This window comes from Eumetopias jubatus, unplaced genomic scaffold (genome assembly GCF_037043125.1).
Source record: "Eumetopias jubatus isolate StellerSeaLion01/CBP00866 unplaced genomic scaffold, mEumJub1_p1.0 scaffold_1, whole genome shotgun sequence".
Classification (NCBI taxonomy): Eukaryota; Metazoa; Chordata; class Mammalia; order Carnivora; family Otariidae; genus Eumetopias; species Eumetopias jubatus.
Genome location: NW_028274807.1, coordinates 110323411 through 110344692, shown reverse-complemented (window position 1 = coordinate 110344692; position 21282 = coordinate 110323411). Strand labels below are relative to the sequence as shown.

Sequence of the window (21282 nt, the reverse complement as noted above, 5' to 3'; positions counted from 1 at the left end):
AAATATGTCCTGAGCCCTATCATTTTGTTCCTTGGATAGAAACCCATATGTCCAGGGAAGTGGGTGCTTTATTTATTAATACTTGACATTTCTCTGCTATCTGAATGATGAGAAAGATGTTCATTTAATTTGCTGAAATTATAATTAGGTACCTAAAGTCTAGAAAATAATGTACACAGCTTGATTTTGGGGAGAGAGGAGAGAAGGGGGGTGTTGAGAGTGGACAACTAATAGATAATTGTCGGATCCAAATACAAATGTGCAGATGCAGTGAATTATATACTACACCTAAAATAGAGAAAATATTTGCTTGGGAAATTCTTCCTATAATTTTTAGTCCTTAGTATAATAAAATACTTTTTCTACTAGGGTTGTTAGTCCTTTGCCTTATCGCGATCTCTCAAACTCAGCAGGAAGAAAATTTTTAACATCTCAGCCATAAATGTCACCTGGGATCCATTTATAAAAATGATCAAACAAGTGAATTATTTACCTGAGAAAGAAATTTTCCTCAAGCCTCTAGTTACCTTTTTCTAAATCAGATCTCCTGTCAGTGTGTAAACACTGGTGGCCCTGTAATGATTTGTTGTCTGTTTTGGTTGATTGAATGTGTGGTTCACCTAATGCCCAGTTTTTGTTTGCACTTAGGACGGAGCTATCTAATTCTATATCCTCCCAGCATATATGACCCACTGACTTGCTCACTTCATGTCTTGTGTGTTTAATGGGACCCACATGTCCTGAGCTGTCCCACTGGCTGTAGGCTGTGAAGGACCCTGACACCCTGTTGCTCCCAGTGGAGTCCCCAAATGCCCTAGTTATAGCGAGCTTCTGGTAGCCCTCCTACTTCTGTGTCACCATTTAACCTCTGGGTTCTGCTCTCCCCTTGTATGAATATTATCACGTACGTCCAGTCTATAGTCATGTCATTTGGTGATAATAAAGCCTAATAAAGCCTTTGCAAGGCATTGGGATTTTAAGTCTTGACTCCTGAAACACTGTTTTAAAATGAACTATTTCATAATGTATTGTGGCTACCCACATCATTAGGCTAAAAAAATCTCATCTGTATTGTCTGCCGTTTTCTTGCTGTCCCCTTTCTGTAGGACTTCTGTAACTCTGCTGTCTCCCTTCTGGAAGACTTTGACAACATAATGGTAACACCCCTGCTGTCATTCCTTTTTTCTTTTCTTTTCTTTTTTTTGTTTTTAAGTAGATTTTTATAGCATTACTCTTTAAACATCAGAGTAAGAAGCGGGGTATTCTTCCATAGCTGGTAACACTTAGAGTCTTCATTTCACTGTTATTCCCTTGGTTTAAGTTTGAGACTGTAACACAGAATCATGAATGCATCAACCATGTTCAGTTTAATGGGATTTATTTCTGAAAGTTTTTCCCTTTGATTGCCTCATGATTTTCATCATTTATGTGTACAGTATAGAAACCAGTGGACGTTCATGGCCTGGGTTTGGGAACATAGACCAGTTCGTGCACCTTCATCTCAGTTCCAGTTTTGAACCCATCTATTCCTGAGCTCTTGCTTCCCTTTGTGGTAATTCACATCATTAGCAGAAGAACGCATGGCATGCTAATTCATAGGCTAGTGCAAGATAACGCAAACTGTGGTTATGAAACACACCCTTCTCATCACATCCCACTCACTGGCTATTCTGAAATTCTCAACAGAACTCATCATCTCTATTGTCTTTCCGGGATGGAGAAGATGTTTTTTTTGAGCATAGGTCTTGTGCATGCATGTCCTAAGACTTCAGCTCTACTGCTTTGCCTGGGCTAGCTAAGAATGCATGTTTTGCATTAAATTACTTATAGGTTTCTGTATCAGGTAGCCAACCCACAACATAAACCCAAGAAGCATTACAATAAAAAAGAGCACACATCTCAGATGTGAATGTAAGTCAACTTGTTTCACTGCCAATTTTAACGGGTAACATTTTCTGTACATTGGTGACAATGTCTGTAATTGCATATTCAAGCTTTGAAAATATTTAGGTTATTAAATACTTGTTATGTAGGCAATTTCTTTATTAGTTATTCAGCAAAGAAAAGTTTAGAGACTTCTGAAAAGAATCAGTTTTTCTTAACACTTTGTGGTGTACAGAGAGCAGGTGAGGTTTTTATTTAAAAACTTGAAGTAAACTTTATCAATTAAAAAGTATTTTGGAGATAGCTTATGCTTGCTGTTGGACATTTTGTTCAGATGATAATGTAATTTGGATAAAGTAGAATTTGAATCAATCAGTGATTTTACTTTTTTTTAAAAGGCCGAATGTTTATCAAGTATTTAAAGTCATAAGGTTCTGTGCTTTCTGTATTCATTCAAATTAATGGAAATGTCTGTATATATATCTTTGCTGTCCTTTTCACCATTCTAATTTTCCTTTAATTTTCTCCGGTATTAAGAATGTAGTAAATGTATATACTCAACCAGTCATCTGTTCATCATTTATGAGCATGTTAAGAGTATATTGTAAAAGTTCATTATTGTGTGAGGTGTTTATTTTAGAATGAATCAGTTTGTTCCAGCCATTAATGTTACTGTTGATTGATTCCCAGCCACGTATTTTATATGAAAACATTATAAAAGAATCGAGCATAACTGGTCAGCTGGACCTCCTGTATTTATAGAATTTTCTCTGTGTCTGTTGTCTGCAATCAAAATACACCAGTATGATGTGATGACCATAATTTCTGGTTCACACCATGTATTATTTTAGCCTCGGGCACCATTACTCAGTACCTTCCAAACTAGTAGTCACAAATAAAACCCTTTTTGCTAGATGACTCATAAAACATTACCCACTGATTTTCACTGGGGGACTTCTTCTTATCCTTAAATCAGCATTATCAGAAACAAAGTCACAAAATCCAGCTGTGGTTTTTTAGGTACAGTTTGTCTCTCTACTTGAGACACTTAAACACCATTGAAAAGTGACTAAATAGGGATTTCAAAAATTCATTGCTCACCAGCAATGAGTAAATAAAAAATCCCTAATCCTGAAATGCTGATTGTCATGCTTACTGTCAGCTAATTGGAGGCATAACCAATTCTCTTTTAGAAAAAGGTCTTCATGGGAGCCTGGGTGGCTCAGTTGGTTAAGCGACTACCTTCGGCTCAGGTCATGATCCTGGAGTCCCGGGATCGAGTCCCGCATCGGGCTCCCTGCTCAGCAGGGAGTCTGCTCCTCCCTCTGACTCCCCTCTCTCGTGCTCTCTGTCTCTATCTCATTCTCTCTCTCAAATAAATAAAGTCTTTAAAAAAAAATACTTAAAAAAAAAAAAAAGAGGTCTTCACATTTTTTCAGTTGCCTGAGGGGGAGTAATTGCTAAATGAAGAGAACAAGACCCAGAAGAATGAATATTATGTTTGAGAATAATTTATCAAGAATTTTAAACTTGATGCGTTTATTTCAAATTATGCAAAAGGCCTTTGAGTCACCATCTCTTTGAGTTCAGATACTTCTCTTGTCTGACTCCAAATAAAGCAGTAAGAGAGAATTGTTCTTATAAAGGCCAGGAACATAGCACAGCTTCTTAAGGTTTTAGAAAGTGGAAGCTGAAAAAAAATGCAGTGGATTTATGTTTCTTATATAGAGGCAAGCCCAAAAGCAAAGTGTATAGACACTTGTAGGAATTTGCCTCGGGTAATAATGTAGAGATGAGTCTGTGTAGTTACCAGAACTTCCCAGTTAACTGCAGCTTATTCCTTTAGCACATGTAAGTCAGGTATCTGAGCCAAGGCAGCCTGAGCAGGGCACAAACATGTCTTATTTTCTCTTCTAGTGATGTGCTCAAAGTCAATGTCAGCTGGCTAGACATAAATATTTGGTTAAAAACCGGCCTCTTGAGTTATCCTTTGGCTCACATAAAAATGCGAACTTTTTTCTTTTCAAAATTTTTTTTTAAGATTTTATTTATTTGAAAGAGAGAGGCAGAGCATGAGTAGAGGGAGGAGGGTGAGGGAGAAGCAGATTCCCTCCCCGTCCCCCCGCTGAGCAGCGAGCCTGAAGTGAGGCGCAATCCCAGGACCCTGAAATCATGACCTGAGCCAAAGGCAGATGCTTAACCGATTGAGCCACCTAGATGCCCCTAAAAATATGAATTTAATGTTACCTTTGGTTGTTTCAATTAAGCAGAATAAATCAAGAGGGGGAAATTGAGCTATTTTGCAGATATTAATGCAGGTATAAATAATCATTAGAATGATAGATGCTAAAAATTAAAATTCACTAAGAACTTCTCTTATTCTTTATTCAACAAATTCAACGTCAGTAATTTGTACAATTACTGATATAATGTGTTTCTAGCATTATTCTGGGGAAAACCAAAAGTGGGACATTTCAGTTCTGTGGGAGAGACTGGGGTATCTTTCATTCAAGGAAACATGATAAAGCCATGCACAGAGTACATGGCGACTACTGGCAAGCTCAGAGCATTTGATTTTCCCAGGAAGGATATTGCAGATCTGAATTATTACCTACTATGCTTATATAAATCAGGAAAAATTGGTGGTAGGGAGGAACATAGTATGTTCATAAATAGTTTACCTTGAGACATAAATGACAGAGAATGCGTGAATTTTACCGTGTAAAAACTGTATGTGAGATTTCTTATCCTTTTCTCTTTTTCTTTGAAAGTTAGTATTTTACCTTACATGTTAATTTTGTGATTTTTTTAAATGTAGAATAGTTTTAAATTTCTATTTCTTAAGTGTCCATGATCTCCACTGTTACTTGCCAATAAGAGTGTTGCCCAGTAACTCAGCTGTTTCCCTTATTAGTGTTCTAGTTTACTCCACATGTAAGTCATAATTCCTTTCGTAGGGTTCTTCAAAAGCAGAGGAAGAGTGAAGAGTGGGAAAAATCTGTCTTTATGCATTTGTGTGCAGCTGTCACACACAGATCACATCTTGTTCCCCTCTAAGACAAAGCAGGGTGTGGGAATTGTAAACTACTTATGGATCTCAAGATTTTAACTCACATATAAATAATTCATTTTTCTTCCTTTCTGTAAAAAGGATAATGTGCAAATATTTCTCCCCACAAAAAAGCAAAAGAGTGTGTTTCAGAGACCTTGTAGGGCACTGTCAGGGATCCCAGCTTCTCGAGGAGTGGCATTTAACCATGTGGTTGATCTAATGACTCCTTGGCAGTGTTTGGAAGATCAAAAGCCTTTCAGATACTCTCGGGGGAAGAGTTGTTGGTCCCGGGTGGCCATGCTGCCATGGAATGAGTTCTCATAGAAAGAGTTGAGGTTATTTTCCTTAGACCCAAGTAAATACAGACATAACTGCACTTAGATCAATCAGCAAAAAGCTGAGGTTATCTTTATGGTCCCCCTATGCTGGGAATTTAGATTCTTGTTGAAGCTATTATATGCACTCTCAGAAACTTGCATTTGGCCCATGGATGGATGGATAGTCACCTTAGGAAATGCCCTCAAGTGATTTTTATATGAGGATCAGAGAAAGAATTTTACCGTAGGATGTATACATTTGGTTTCAATATTTCAGTAACAAGTCTTAATAGAGACTCTCTCCCTGTTTTTGTTTTTGTTTTAAGATTTTATTTGTTTGACAGAGATACAGCGAGAGAGGGAACACAAGCAGGGGGAGTGGGAGAGGGAGAAGCAGGCTTCCCACTGAGCAGGGAGCCATGCGGGGCTCGATCCCAGGACCCTGGGATCATGACCTGAGCCGAGGGCAGATGCCTAACGACTGAGCCACCCAGGTGTCCCTCTTTCTCTGTTTTTTATTAGAGTGAGTTGTAGAGGCTCTTTGTCACTAAAGGATAAGTACCAAATGAAGATTTCAATATTTCCATTTTTAATATCACATGGAGACATCTTGTCATAATGGCAAGAGTCCTGACTGAGTTCAGATAATGGTTCTGCTAGGTCTAGCTTGGTGAGCTTGCTATAAGCTGCTTAAGCTTGTTGAACCTGGCTCTTTCTCTGAAGAAAATAAGTGAGGATGATCCTCCCTTTCTGCAGAGTTCCTGTGAGAAAATGGGAGTAAAAACATGAAGTCCAGTCTCTGGTGTAGACTAGATGTTTAATAATTGTTGGCGTTTGCTCTCTAAATGTTTAGTTTTCTCTCTGTTAGAAGAGTTTACGCTACTTTCCAAGCACATTAAATGGTTTTATATAAGTATAATTTAACACTTTTGAAAAATGGGGATATCTCTTCAATAAAACAGTAGTAAAATATTTTGAAATAAACCCCATTCTTTATAATTAGTAAGTCCTGTAAAAACCTAGGGATGGTTGGAAGCTAGAGCTCTTTTTGTGATGATTATTGCAAGCTTCCATGAAATAACCTCTGACACCGTAACATAAAACCCATACAGCTGCTTTTATAAATATTTATTTTTCAAAGGGCAACACATGTATTAAGTTAAGACTGGTAAGCAGAATTTAATTGGCTTTATATTATAGTTCATTAGAATGATATTTGCTATTGATGTATTATGAATTTTTATTGATTATATTCTAGTTGATGTTTAGTCATAGGAGATACTAAATTCATCTCTTGACTACATGGTTAAATAGATAATTTTTAGGTTACTATGAAGAAACTTCATTAAAAAAGTCATGAAATTTGTATGTGGCATTTCTTTGTACTACATGTTCTCTTTCTTTTATGGGCACAGAATGGTACATCTCTGTGGTTTCAGATTTCACACTCGAGGCTCATGAGTTTCAGTCTAGAGGGGCATTTATATCCTGGACTGAACAGGAAAGCTGTCTCAGAGCCTCTCTGATAAGTAGACCATCAGATTATTTTGGCTTGTTACTGTTGGAAACCTCTATAGTCTTTGAAAAAAATAAGTTTAATAGTCTCTACACACATAGAAAATTGATGAGAAGTTATATTTAATGCAGTTTGGGAATCTCCAAGTTGTATAATCATCTAATAAGATTTGGTGTCATGGGTTATCGGGGTTATTAGCCAAGAGTGCAAATCAAGTTCTTGCTGTTATGATCAAGAGTCCACCTGGACTTTGTTTTCCAGGGCCCACCAGGGGACCAGGCTGCTCTCTTTGCTGCACACGCTCGGCCCTCCCCTCAGCTCCCCCAGTATCCAGGGCTGCAGCAAGCACAGGTATCTGCATTTGCTTTGTAGATGCTGCTGGGAGTTTTACTGTTCTGTATTTGAAGTGGGAAACCAAGGAAATAGGATATCAGCTCTTTATGGAGTCTAGAACATAGTACTTCTGCTTATAGATTATAATTGACATCTCAAAAAAAGCATTACCAGTGACCAACAAGCCTTCGGATTGACTGATTTTTTAAAGAGCATAAAATATTTCAGGACGTTCTGGAGTTAAAAATATAAATTACCTCTCTACTTATAATGAGTAGATGTTGAAATGCTTCACAGTCCCAGAGTGCTTGTTGTATGTTATAATGAATAACAATGTAATTCATGATTGAATTTATCATATTAAAAGATAGGTTTGCAGGGCGCCTGGGTGGCTCAGTTGGTTAAGCGACTGCCTTTGGCTTGGGTCATGATCCTGGAGTCCCGGGATCGAGTCCCACATCGGGCTCCCTGCTCGGCGGGGAGTCTGCTTCTCCCTCTGACCCCCTTCCCCCTCGTGCTTTCTGTCTCTCATTCTCTCTCTCTCTGAAATAAATAAATAAAATCTTTAAAAAAAAAAAAAAAAGATAGGTTTGCAGAGGAATCATGGTAGAATAAGAAGGTAATTGACCTTGGAATCAGACCATGGTGCAATTCCTGGCAACTTACTAGCTGTGTAATATTGTGCGAGTTATTCTGTGTCTTGGTTTCCTTCAAAATAGAGATGAGCATGTGAGGATTTAAGACAACCTGTGGAACCAGCATAGCACCAGATTCATGGTAGCCACTCCGCAAATGATAGACTTGCCTCAATATAAGGCATCTCCTGGGCTATTTTTCCTAATAATTTTGTGGTTTTTGCATCTGTATACTTTTACTCTGTCCCCCTCACAATTAGGAGCCCGGGGATGTTGGCAAGACTGTCAGTGGGGCTAACAGTTCACACTGTGCCCACAGCTAAAAGGCGATCTGAGGTTGGTTCTCATGGGCACTGAGCCCCACAGCTGGATCCATGCATGCTGCTCGCTGGAAGTTTATTATGCATCACTCTGTCTTCCAAGTCAGAGCCGTTAGTCTACCTTAGAGTGTGGTTCTTTGAGGACTGAAGAGCAGGCCTCTTCTATTTCAATCAGCATTCCATTCTATAACTTGCAGATAGTCATCCAGCAGAACCTCAGGTTTTTCATTTACATTAGGTGTCAAGATTTAGGGGAACAGGCACTCATATACTAATATTGAACAGAAAAATTAAATATTCAGAGTATTGGTAGAGTGCTGGAAAGGGCTATAGTCCAACCAGGACTAGAGGATATCAAATAGTCTCCAAATACACTCGTACTATGGGGTTAAGGTATTGTTTTTTTGGTTTTTGTTTTTTGGTAACTGGTTAATTACTACAGGCAAATTCATCAGATCCAAGGTGTAGGTATAGTTATATATCAGGAAAGTGTACTCCAGCATTTTAATTTACATTGGAAATAGGGAGCTTTTCTTTGTAATTTTGGAAATGACATTAATGGTGCTTGGGATCTGTTGAACATTGATGTTGTCTGTGCACTTAAGGTATGGATGCTTGCCTGATTATTTCTATACAGAAACATGTCTTTCCTTCCTCAAAATAAGCAACTGATTCTAAAACTGATCTTTTAACCAAATGAGGATTCATGTTTTGTTTTTTAAGATTTATTTATCAGAGAGAGAGAGCTTGAGTGGGAGGGGCAGAAGGAGGAGGAGAGAGAATCCCAGGCAGACTCCATGATGAGCAGGAAGCCCGACACAGGGCTCCGTCTCATGACCTGAGATCATGACTTGAGCTGAAACCAAGAGTCGGACACTCAACCGACCGCGCCACCCAGGCGCCCCTCGATTTTTTTTTTAATTGAAATTTCTGATGATTCATGATCCAACCAGTTCGTTCTGTAGCTTTCTTGCTACCCTCTTACCTCCAGAGTTGTCCTCCTCATATGTTGAGTTATAAGAACCTTTGAGAACAGTGACTTTCAGGGAACTCCTCCCAGATTTGTTTTTGCACCATATAGCTTAGTGATAGCAAAGTTGGTGGTAAATTAAAACATTGACTTCTTGTGCCCACCTGCAGACCATGCCCCAGGGCTATACGATGTACGGAACGCAGATGCCTCTGCAGCAGACCCCACAGCAGCAGGCGGGCGGCGTGGTCCTGTCTCCCAGCTATAACTCCAGAACTTATCCGGCTGCACATTCCAGCCCAGCGCTAATGGAAAGACTCAGACAGATGCAGCAGCCGCCTAGTGGCTATGTTCAGCAGCAGGCATCACCATACCTGCAGTCCCTGACTGGCTCTCAGAGGTGATACATGTGGAAATGATGATTACAATAGTAGACACTCAAATTCCTGACTTTGTTATACATTGTCTAGGGCATGGTGCTTTATAATTGTTTTTATGAGCTCGCATATTTGCATATAATTTGCATTCTGTCATCTCATTTTTAGTAGCATCCAGATAGAGGATTATTTCATTCAAGGCCCGTGTAAACTCACATCTGCCATAGTATGGGTGTAATGTTTTAGATGATGCCAGTATGTTAGCTGCAGTGTTTTCCGCTCTTTTAAAAAGATTTTTGGCTAAAAATATCTTAAAGTGCTGATTATTGTTAGCAGTGCCTTACTAGAATATATTGGTTGGAGCCATAAAGTCTGTGATCGATTAATGCTCATTGTGCATGGTGCCCATAAGAGTTTTGTTATATTTTAGTTTCCACCTTTTCTGCTTCAGGTATGATTGGCACAGAGGATCATGAAAGATTCTCTCTCAGTTCTTGCTATAATTGAATCCCAGAGACATAGTGCATGTGACCACCAGCCATGTGTGGCTATTTAAATTAAGACTAAAGTTAAATTAAAAGTTTAGTTTCTCAGTCACACTAGTCACATTTTAAGTGTTTGATAGCCACATGCAGCCAAGCAGAGCAAATTTTGAAGGTGTGGGACCTGTGCAGTCACACAGTACACTGTGTTTAGAAGGATCCCATGCTTAATGTAATGGTCTACTGTCACCATCTTGAAAATCCTACTAGTTTTTGATCAAGGAGCCTTGTGTTTTTGTGTCACACTGAGACCCAGAAATTATGTCACTGGTCCTGGAGACCAGTAGCTATCTTATTGGACAGCACAACTGTAGAACATTTTAGGCATTGTGGAAACTTCTGTTGGATAGCATTGGTCTAGAAGAATTAAGTTTCGTGCAAAACTTTATATTATAGTAGGACAGTAGCTTAGCTTCCATGTGTTACAATCAGTTGCTGTATGTCAACACACAGTTGTTACAGCTTGGAAAGTTGGCACGGTTGATGGTAACATATTTGGGAAAATAAATAAGATCGGAAAAAAATGCATTGTATTTATTATTCTAATAAGTGGCAGCAAAGCATATTGCCTATGAACTTGAACTTCAGAGCTCAACAGTTGTGGGTTTCAATCCCACCTGTGCTCTTTACTGACTGAATAACTTTGGGAAGTTACTTCGCTAGCTCTCTGTTGTCTCATTTTTAAAATAGAGATAACAAAATGCAATTCAAAACCACTTGAGGTAGCACTTCTCATCAGTCAGAATGGCAAGTGTCAAAAAGACAAGAAATAACAGGTGTTGGCAAGGATGTGGAGAAAAAAGGAATGCTTGTGGCCTGATGGTGGTGATGTGAATTGGTGCAGCTGCTATGGAAAACAGTATGGAGTTTCCTCAAAGAATAAAAAATAGAATTGCCATATGATCCAGTAATTCCACAGCTGGGTATTTACCCAGAGAATACAAAAACACTAATTTAAAGGGATACATGCACCCCTATGTTTATTGCAGCATTATTTACAATAGCCAAGCTATGGAGGCAGCCCAGGCGCCCATCAATAGATGAATGGATAAAGAGGATGTCATGTATATATAGAACAGACTATTACTCAGCCATAAAAAGGATAAGTTTTTGCCATTCATGACAACATAGAGCTAGAAAGTATAATGCTAGTTGAAGTAAGTCAGTCAGAGAAAGATACCATAAGATTTCACTGATATGTCCAATCTAAGAAACAAAACAGTGAATAAACAAACAAAAAATAGAAACAGACCAGTGTACATACAGAGAATGAACTGGTGGTTTCCAGAGGGAAAAGGGCAGAGAGATGGGCAAAATAAGTGAAGGGGATTACAAGGTACAGATTTCTAGTTATAAAATAAGTAAGTTACGAGAATGAAAAGTACAGCATAGGGAATATAGTCAATACTATTGTAATAACTTTGTATGGTGACAAGTGATAACTACACTTATCGTGGTGAGCATTTCATAATGTTTAGAATTGTTGAATCTTAACCACTCACTGTTTAACTGAGAGCCATCCAACTTGAATGCAAAATTTCTTATATGTGTTTGAAAATAAAACAAAACCAAAATTGAGGTGTTCCTCATTTCCAAATCACTGTCCCAAATACAAGTGTCAACTATCTTTCAATTAAAAGTTTTAAATAAATAAAATGGGGATAGTAAAACTGCTGACCTCAAAGGCTTGCTTTGGGAGTAATGAAATAATACATTTCAGACTCATTACCACTGTGCCTTCTCCAGAGTAAATGCTCAAATAATGTCACTTATTATTAAAAACAATTAAAATATTTTGAAGAAGTAATTTAAACACGATTGCAATATTATCTTAAGTAGGGAGCATGCTTGCTGTCCTTTGTCCAGTGACTCCATCTCTCCGTGGAAATCTAGATTATCTTAGTCACTGGTCTCTATTGCATGTGAATTGTACAGTTGAATACTGAACACAGTCGTTTCTTTGTGAACGTATGCAATGTGCCACTGCACTGACTAAAAATATGGCAGTTTGCCTGGGTGTGAAACCAAGTTGTATTTTTTTACCAGACTGAATCATCAGTCCCTTCAGCAGAGCCCTTTGGTAGGTGGAGGAATCGATGCGGTGCTGACTTCCACACATCCAAGCCTTCCCTCGGTACCCCTGCCTCAGGACCCGATGAGACCCAGGCAGCCACAGGTTCGACAGCAGCAGAGGCTCCTCCAGGTCCGTGGCTGGGGGTGAAGCAATGCATGAGGGGTTCTCAGCAGTCCTGATGAAATAAGAAGCACTCTAAAGAGCCTTTAATTACCAAGTTCCAAGGAACCCTGTGTGGTTGAGCCTAGGAGCTCAACTGGTGTCATTTAGTTCCAACTTGGCCAGCGTCTTCCTTTCTCTGTGCTTTTGCCAGATTATGGGCAGGAGGGTGCATTTTGCAGAATGGCCTTCTCCTTTTACAGAGGTTCAGGAGAGGGTAACTGGCTGCCTATATCTTAATAGTGTGTGTCAGCTCACCCACTCGCTGTTTAACTACAGGCCATGCAATTTGAATGCAAAATTTCTTCTATGTGTTTGAAAACAAACAAAACCAAAATTGAACTGTCCACAGCTTTCATCAGATTCCCAGAGGGGTCTGTCTATAATCCAAAAAATTATCTCTGATGCTTCTGTTCTGATTTAAGCTCTGAAGTTGGAGTGACGTAGGTGGGATATTTCATATTGTCTCTGGTAAAATCCAGAGAGCTATCCTTCATTTATTTGATGTAAATATTTAAGTACCTTAGATAAAGCGTTCCTCCTCTTGACACATTCATGCTTCTAACTTACTCATTTAGGAAACATAAATAAACTATTTATGTTTACCTTTCCATTTATCTTCATTCTTAACAAGTTTGTCCTTTGTTACTAGATTGGATATTGTCTGATGAGTCTGCACAGTGGACTCTTTATCAGTAATTTACCTTGAGATGCACTGTCATTTTATGTGTTACTAAGAAAGAAATAAAACACCAACAAAAATGGGGAGTCTAGTAGAACTGGGGTAACCAAAGCTATACTCTTGGAATGAGTTCAATAAAACTGTCGTGCAGAAAGGAACAATAAAGTAACATGCATATCTCAACCTTGACCCTGGTTGGAGGGAAGAAAAAATGCCTCCCCTGAGAATTTGAACCACAACTTCAAGAGCATTTGAGGTCTAAATTCAGTGTGATCCAAAAAAATTCTAGTTGACAGTACCCCCAGGTGATAGGCAGAAGCCAACACAAATCCTCCAGAAAAATGGGTTTTACAATTATAAAATGTCATTAGTTGTAAGATGCTATTAAGTTGCAACTCAATTTGTAGTAAGAGTTCAGTAAGAAAATATAAGTAAAGCACTCATTTGGTAATATTAAGAATAGCTGTAGTGATATTTTCATAAATAATTTTGTCTCAGGTTCTGAAGATACATGTCAGAACTTAATAGAACTGATATTTATATTTCCTTCTGTTTTAAATTTCTCATTTCCTAATCACAAAGTTACTACATTATTTATTTACTACTTCCTGTCTTACATTGCTTTGCAAGGCTGCGAATTTTGAAAGTGTTTTTTTATTGGTTAATATGTACTTTTTTATCCCAAGTAGCCTAATATGCCCTTCTGGTAATTTTTTCATTACTACAAATTCTCTGGAGATAAAGAAAAGGGATTTGCTTCTGCCTCAGGATTATACTTTTTTCTTGGTGACTGACTACCTCCATAAAGGAACAAATTGGTAATTATGAGGTTGGTTGGATTTTTCTTGAAAGAATTCACAGAGAGCCAAATGGAGAATTGGCTTTATATTGCAATCATTATAGTTCTGGTCCCACTTGCATTGTCTCAGTTGGGAGTGACCCTGCCCAGACCTCCTGCTAGGATTCCATATCCATGAGTGTTGGCACTTAGTGGGAAATACCACCTGGTAATAGCTATTTATTACCTTGCCCTAAAGAAGACAAATAATTTGGGGGATAGTATGCAAACCAAGTTGGAAATGCAAAGGATGAAAAGAAGTCCAGCACTGTCATCATCAAGATGAAGTGCCTGGGTGGAGGACACATTGAAGGTCACCGAGACAAACCACCTATTAATATTTTCCTCTCCTCTGTGTACCACATGGTGGATGAGTAATGTGTGTTTCTTCTGTGACTTGGAAGTGTTTTCTAAGGGCTCTTTATTTACACCAACTCAATCACTGACATAATTTGTTTTTATGCTGGTATTTTTTGCCAGAACTTCCCACATAAACATCTTCCTTTTAAAAAAATATTCTAATCTTCAAGAATTACTTCTCTTCTTTTTCCTGTTTTTTTCTTCCTTTAAGAAGTCTACGTTTTTCTTTAAAAAAAAATTAATCTTCACAAGTTCCTCCAGATGTCATAGGGACTAAAACGGTAATTACTTAGTAGTCCTTTTCCAACCCGCTGGTATAACATAGGATAAAGTATGTGCAGGAGCAGATAACATGAAAGGTGTTAACACAGTTAAGTATAAAGGATGTCCCTGGACAGCAGAGGGCAGTATAGACAGTGAACACTGCGATGACGGAAGGAAGAGCTCCTTGGGGTTGTCCCAAGAAGCCTACAAAAAGAACAGATTTAGGTCTTGTCCTTAAAAGGTGAATGTTTGTCAAGACAGTGATGCAGGAGGGAGGTGTATATCATTTTCACTGCAACAACTTAATTAGATAAAAGGTATATAGGGGGAGGAGATTGGAATATATTCCCCTCTCTAAGTGTCTAATCCTTTTTCTTTCCAGATGCAGCAACCCCCCCAGCCCCAGAGTCAGACCCTTGGTCTCCAAGCGATGCAGCCCCAACAGCCTTTGGTAAGGAACCTGGTGTTTGGAACCAAATATGTGGGGTTCTTTTTTAAAGGCAGGTTGCATTTTTTCATCCCATAAGATTATTAAGAATTAAAATAGCTTAAATGTACACTCGTAGATTTTCCCTAGAGTTTTTATCAGAGTAGTATATTTGTTTTCACAGAAAGTTATAAATAAATATTGGGGTTCAGTAAGTTATACCATTTTCCTCTTCAAATTTTTTCAGACTTTTGCATGGACTAAAAAATTTTATTGAGACACTGGTTTTTTTTAAACAATGTTAAAATGATAATTTACCATATCTATTTGAGTTTTTACTATACTTTCAAAAGAGCATGAGTGTGCTTTCTAAAATATTATCTTTACCGATATAAAAGAAACTCTGATTTTAGCCAGTTATTTTCTGTAAGAACTTTCATATAATTCGTAATCATGTAATTAACTTCTTTAGCTTTGTAAGTCAGATTTTGAAAATGTGCATAGCATCAGTGTTTTCTGAACCGCAGTAATTTACAACATCCTTTACTTTTCCAAGTGCCATATCCCTGCTTTATTATTTACTTAAGTATTTTTCTTTAAATTGCCTCTTTTTCTATTTACTGAAGTAAGTATATTCTAAAAAGAATTTTTATTAACTGCCATCAGTGGTCACATCACCTACATATTAGAAATATCTGTAAAAATAAATACTTACACTGAAGGTAACTGAACGACATGAGTTGTGTGAATGAATACTACCTAACATGAGCTGGCTTACTGCACTTTGGGAAACCCTGGTATAGACTATCTTCAGGACAGGAGTAGAAAGATGGATGGTTTCACAACTTTTGCAGTAAAGAAAAAACAACAGAGCCAGGGCTCTGGCATATCAGGAGAGATCAGATCAGTAGAGCTAGGTGATAAAGGACAGGTCATGCCCAAATAGACCGATAATGGAGCATCAGCAAATGAAATAGGGTATCTTGGTGCCGAGGCTTGTAAAATGCACCAAGATACCCTTTTACAAGCCTTTGCTTGTAAAACGGGTTGGTCCCCGTTATTACGGAAATTCTTCTTTATTATGAATCTAGTTTTGATAGCTCCAATTTTTTTTTTTTTTGTATCTGTGACATTTATTGTAATCCATCTTAAAAATCCTTTCTCAAGTAGAGGCAGTATATAAACGTTCACATACAGCCTACACTCTTCATCATCAGGGGTATATTAGCAGGGATTGACTGACTTAACAAATGTCGTGTCAGAGACTCCTTGGGATGGGATACTGCTACTTCACCCTAGCATCTCACCCAAGAACAAGATATAACTGTTTATTTTGAAGTAATTTCAAACTAACAGAAGAATTAATAATACAATTACCATAAATCCTCTTCCCAGATTTACTAATAACATTTTGTCACATTTGCTTTATTATTCTTTCTACACACACACACACACACACGCACACACTCTTTTCCCCCCGATCTGTACATATCAGTAAGTAGCAGACTCATGCCTCTTATATCAGTACTATTTTAGTTGATTTATAATGTAGCATGTAAGAAGTACATAAAATACTAAATGCGTTACATTTTTTTCTTAGAGAATCGTGCTATATAAACGCAGATGGATATTGATATCAAGTGCCCGATATGTAGTAGTTCTTTTGAGTAGGGTAAAAAAAAAATAAACATTTGATTATATCACAGGTTAAACTTATAGGGCTGGGGTGGAAATTGTCTTTAAACTTCTTAATTATAAACTTCTTAATGATAATTTGAAGCAGAGGGTCAGCTTTTGCAGAGTTGAGAAGAGACTCTAGCCCCAGTTCCACTAGAATGAAAGCATATCTAATATAAGGGAATTTAATATCTTTCTATTCATCTAAAAGTTTCATGAATATTTAACATATGTATAAAGAATATATATCAGATTTATTCATTTTTGACCTCTAAGACAGTTTTGAAGTTTTTAATGTCATCAGTTGTATTTTACTCACTAACTTAAAATACATCCTTGGGATTGAGCAGGTTAGTCAAAACATGGCCCATGATTTTTTCCTACTGTGTTCATAGTAAAGTAATTTCAGAGAAACAACTTCATTACAACAGTCTTAATGGATAATAAAATCCACAGTGGGCTTTTTCCAGCCCTTTTTTTTCCCTTTTGAGCTGAAGCCTTTTTTTAAAAGCTATTTTGGAAGCATAATTCTTACATTTAGAACACTATCTTGTAATCTAGACAGCAATTATTTTTACAAAGACAGAAATATTGTGTATGTCATAGTCTTAGGATAGGCTAGGAAATTTAAAATATCACTTGGACAGATTTCAGAATTAGAAGTTAAAGGGATCAGTGATCTTGGAGTTTTAAATTATGTAATTCTTTTTTCAGCACACTTTTATTCAGCATACTTATATATACTTTTAAGTTTATTAACATAGTCTACATGTTCGTAATTTTATATAGCTGTAAAGTCAGTCAGCTGTATTCCTCTGCTCTTACTTGCCTAACACCCCACCTACTGCTGCTGAACATTGGTATTGTTTCCAGTTTCACAAATAATACTGCTAGGGATATTTTGATATATATTCTGTTTCTCTTTTTTTTGTTCGTTTTTGTTTTTGTTTTCTTACAATAAAAGAAAATAGCATAAGAATAATGTTATCTCTAAATGTATATCTTCAGAACAGTAGCAGGAAGCCTTAGCAATACTAAGAAGAAAATTGTATTTCTTATAATTTCTTAAAATGTGATATTGTTTCTTTGCTGGAAACTGAGCAGTAAGCTGGCTGTGGAGGAGAAGTCCGCTCTGAATCACTTGGAGTTCTGATTCATGCAGTCTCAGGGGAGAAGTGGTATTAGTCACACAGCCACCACCCTCCCTGTGACTTGCCTACGGCTGTCGGGTGACATCCAGCAGTCAGTTCAGCTCCTGTTTATTTGTTCTGTACAGTAGAGGCTGGCACTGGGCCAGAGGTTATGAGCACACTAATGAAGCGCCCAGCATGCTCCCTGCCCCCAGACAGCTTAGAATCCCAGGAAACCACTGAACAGCTCGGCATGTGGGAAGCAGGAGAAGAGAAGCTAGGGCTCCTGTAACACAGCATCACAAACTGGTGGGGCTTCACCAGCAGAAATATGTTATCTCACAGTTCTGGAGGCTGGGAGTCCAAGCCCAAGGAGTTGGCAGAGTTGGTTCCTTCCAGGGGCACAAGGGGAGAAATCTGCTCCAAGCCACTCCCTGTGGCTTCTTAGGATGTGCTGGTGATGTTTGCCTTTCCTTGGCTCATGGAAACAAACATGATCTGTACCTTCATTCTCTCATGATATTCTCACTGTTACGTGTGTTTGTGTCCATCTTTCCCTTCTTTATAAGGACACCCATCACACTGGATCAGGTCTGATGGTAAACTTGATCACCTCCGTAAAGACCCTCTCTCTAAATAAGGTCACATTCTGAGGTACTGGGGTTGGGATGCCAGCAAAGCTTTTCGGGACAACATAATTCAACCTGGAACAGAGGTCAGGAAGGGTATGAGAAGCTCAGGAAGCCTTGTGGGAGGAGGTTGAATGCAGCAGACCCGGAAAGACCTTGGGATTTGTTGAGTGCTCTTTGCCCCCCTCCTTGACAGCAACAGCGGGTCCATGTGGCACAATGATTATTAACAGCCACATGGGCAAGTTGGTCCCTGCTGTAAAAAGTGAACCTACGATTCAAAACTAACTTAGAACAGAAATTGGTACTTTTTCCAAAAGCATCTTCAGAAAGCAGAGCTTTTCTGTGAAAAAGGGGAAGAAAGTGTTAAAGGCCCATGCATACAAATTAAATGCTTAATTTAATTTGTCAGCTTAATATCAATGCCTGTGTTTTCATTTGCTTACTTGTCTTTGGTGAAAGAGCAACAGGAAAGAAAGACGAGGCGTCCTTGCTGGAAAATTGTATTTGGCCTTTCTAGTTCTGACCTAAATTATAGTTCTTGACTTGAAAAATACCTTTAAATAAGTTTTTGAGTTGTAACGATTAACTCTTAACTGAATACGTTAACAGGCTGTGATCTTTTCTTTAAGGCTGCTTTTAGCTTTTTAAGAAAATAAAGTTTACATCAGATTGCTGTGTCATTTCTTTTTATCTTAAACTCAGGGGGCCCTAGCTGGGTGACCTGGAAAAGATGCTAACAGGAAGCTTTAAAAAGCTGGCTTTTTAAATTATTTGATCCTTGTGTCAGTATCACATTATATTGAATATAATGCCTTATAAAAATATGCATCATGGAAGCAGTAGTTACTTAAATGATTGCATTAATTTGTAGCCAAAGATCATGTGTGAAATTGCTATATAATCTTCAAAAAAAATTCATACGTTCCATTCAGAGAAATTGAGAAAATTTTCCAGTGCCTCTAGAATTCAGAATTAGCCAGATAGTATTTTCCTTTTCAAATGGAAAAAATTAGTTCAGAGAAATTTACTGAGCTTTGTCACCGTCCTCTGCATGAATTTGGATTTTAATTTTTTTTTCCTTTTTGAAGGGAAAGGAGAAGTAATTTATAGATGGGGAGGATAGGGAAGACATATGTCACATTTCTGGTAACAAGATAGATAAATTTGATTTTTTCCTTCCCTCTAAAAAAACTATGTAGAGATTTTTAAAAAATGGCTGCATGCAAGTTACTAGTGAAACTGCAAATAAATGTGCGCCAAATCCTCTGAAATCTATTGGTGCCAGTCCTTCCTAAGTGTTCCGTCTTGCCAGCATCTAAGCATGTGTACTTCTGTCCAGCGCTCGGTGGAGGGGCCCCCGCAGTACTGCAGTCCTTGTACTGGAGCTGGTACTGATGAAAGGTTTTATTCTGACCAGCAGAGGAGCCCATAACTCTCTGCACTCTCTCAGTTGGCAGTGCAGGTTTCGAATAAATGTTGCCTTGGTGCTTTGTCCTTTGCTCACCAATACTGCAGTCACAGTTTTAGGACACAGCTGTCAGGAGGCAGGAACTGTGCTTTACTCACTTTGGTGTTCCCAGAACCCCAAAATGTGCCTGGATTTGGTTAACTGTTGTTGAATAACTTGTTTGTTGAATGTCCGAGCAACGAAGGAACAAAAGCCCCACACAGTGATCCATAAGTTAAAGGAAAAAGACAGTTCAGAAGGCAAGAGGTTGAAACCAGATTTGAGGCAGTGTGAAGGCCCACCACTAACTCTTCAGCCCTGCTCTTGCTTAGGACGGTCAGTGTCTGCTTCTGCTGCAGAGAAGGGCCCGAAGAAGCCAGCTTTTCTGAGACAGAAATGATTCAGTGGCATTTATTTAAATAGAAATGATTGGTTTAGAGATGCATTTTGCCTAAGTAATGAGTGAGCAGGAACATTAATATTCTTGACTAAGCGTGTATTGTCAAAATAGGGATTTAGGGATTAGTCGAAATACATCATAATAAAATTTTAAATTATTGTTTTGAGTTCGGCAGAGAATGTGTTTAATGGAGAGTAGCTCTGCCCTGTGGGCTAGTTGGCTGTACCTGACAGACATTGTTGAGCTCTGTGCTTTGTCTCCTGGTTGCAGCAGGAGCATGGCACACAGTTCCTGTCCCCGAGAAGAGCAAAATCCAGAATACTAGGGAGAGAAGCACTTGTCACATTACACCACATTTGATAATAAAGGCATCTCCACAGGATGCAGGAGCAGTGGTTTGCTCTTCACATTCCTAAGGGAGTAGGTAAGCACTTGAGCTGATCTTTGAAGGACAGGCAGATTTTTAGGAGCATGTAGGGGTAGGATGAAGGGGGAAGGAAGGTTTTCTAGGAGGAGGGATTAACATTTGGAGAGGCACAGAGGTGAGCAGAACTATGAACATCTCCTGTACGGATAGTCCAGAAAAATCTTTCCTTTTTATTTATCAGATTTAAGCAGGAAAGGTTAAACACACACAGAGTGTGGTTTTTAGATTTATTTTACTTCTGGATAGCCTCAGTTGTCCCATGTATTGACCTGTTGTGGTAAGTTAAAAGTTCCAGCTCCCAACATGGGGATGATTCTGAAATCTAGCCAAGCATCAGGCCACTTAGGGGAACCATTTGAAAATACAGATTTCTAGCACATTTGGCCCAGAAATTTTAATTCAGGAAGTCTGGGGAAGAGCTTAAGAGGATGACTCTTTAAATTTCTCCTGATGGCTTTATGCTGCTTCAGCCAGTTTTGTGCAAGAGCTCAGTGACTTGGTTTGAAATGCTCCCCAGTGAGGGTTCTGTGGAGAGCTGGTGGCACGCTCTCTTTCTCTGGCCTCAGGTGCTCCAGGGCCCAGGAAAGCTGTAAGCTGGGTCTCTTGCTTGCTGACATTCACATACAGGTGGAAGCAAGTTAAATTTTGCATCAGAGTGGCCTTGAGAGAAACAGATGCAGGAAAAACACTACAGCTGAGGAGACTATGGACTGCAGCTGTATCCCACCACTTCCTTGGATGGAGGGGGGGAGGGGGAGGGGGAGGTGTGCCGAACGAAACTGGTCTCAGTTTTTGGCCTTGGAACCACTTCTCATTCAA

At 38.6% G+C, this 21282-nt stretch overlaps 1 protein-coding gene across 1 annotated transcript in view; it reads left to right on the top strand.

The window, feature by feature from the left end:
• Nucleotides 1–21282, top strand: part of MED12L (mediator complex subunit 12L) — a 312204-nt gene that overhangs the window by 285085 nt on the left and 5837 nt on the right. Inside the window, exons 38-41 of the mRNA XM_088025763.1 lie at nucleotides 7031–7120; nucleotides 9198–9427; nucleotides 11993–12149; nucleotides 14706–14774. Of these exons, the coding sequence (XP_087881889.1) occupies nucleotides 7031–7120; nucleotides 9198–9427; nucleotides 11993–12149; nucleotides 14706–14774 (546 nt within the window). The remainder of the gene's footprint in view (nucleotides 1–7030; nucleotides 7121–9197; nucleotides 9428–11992; nucleotides 12150–14705; nucleotides 14775–21282) is intronic.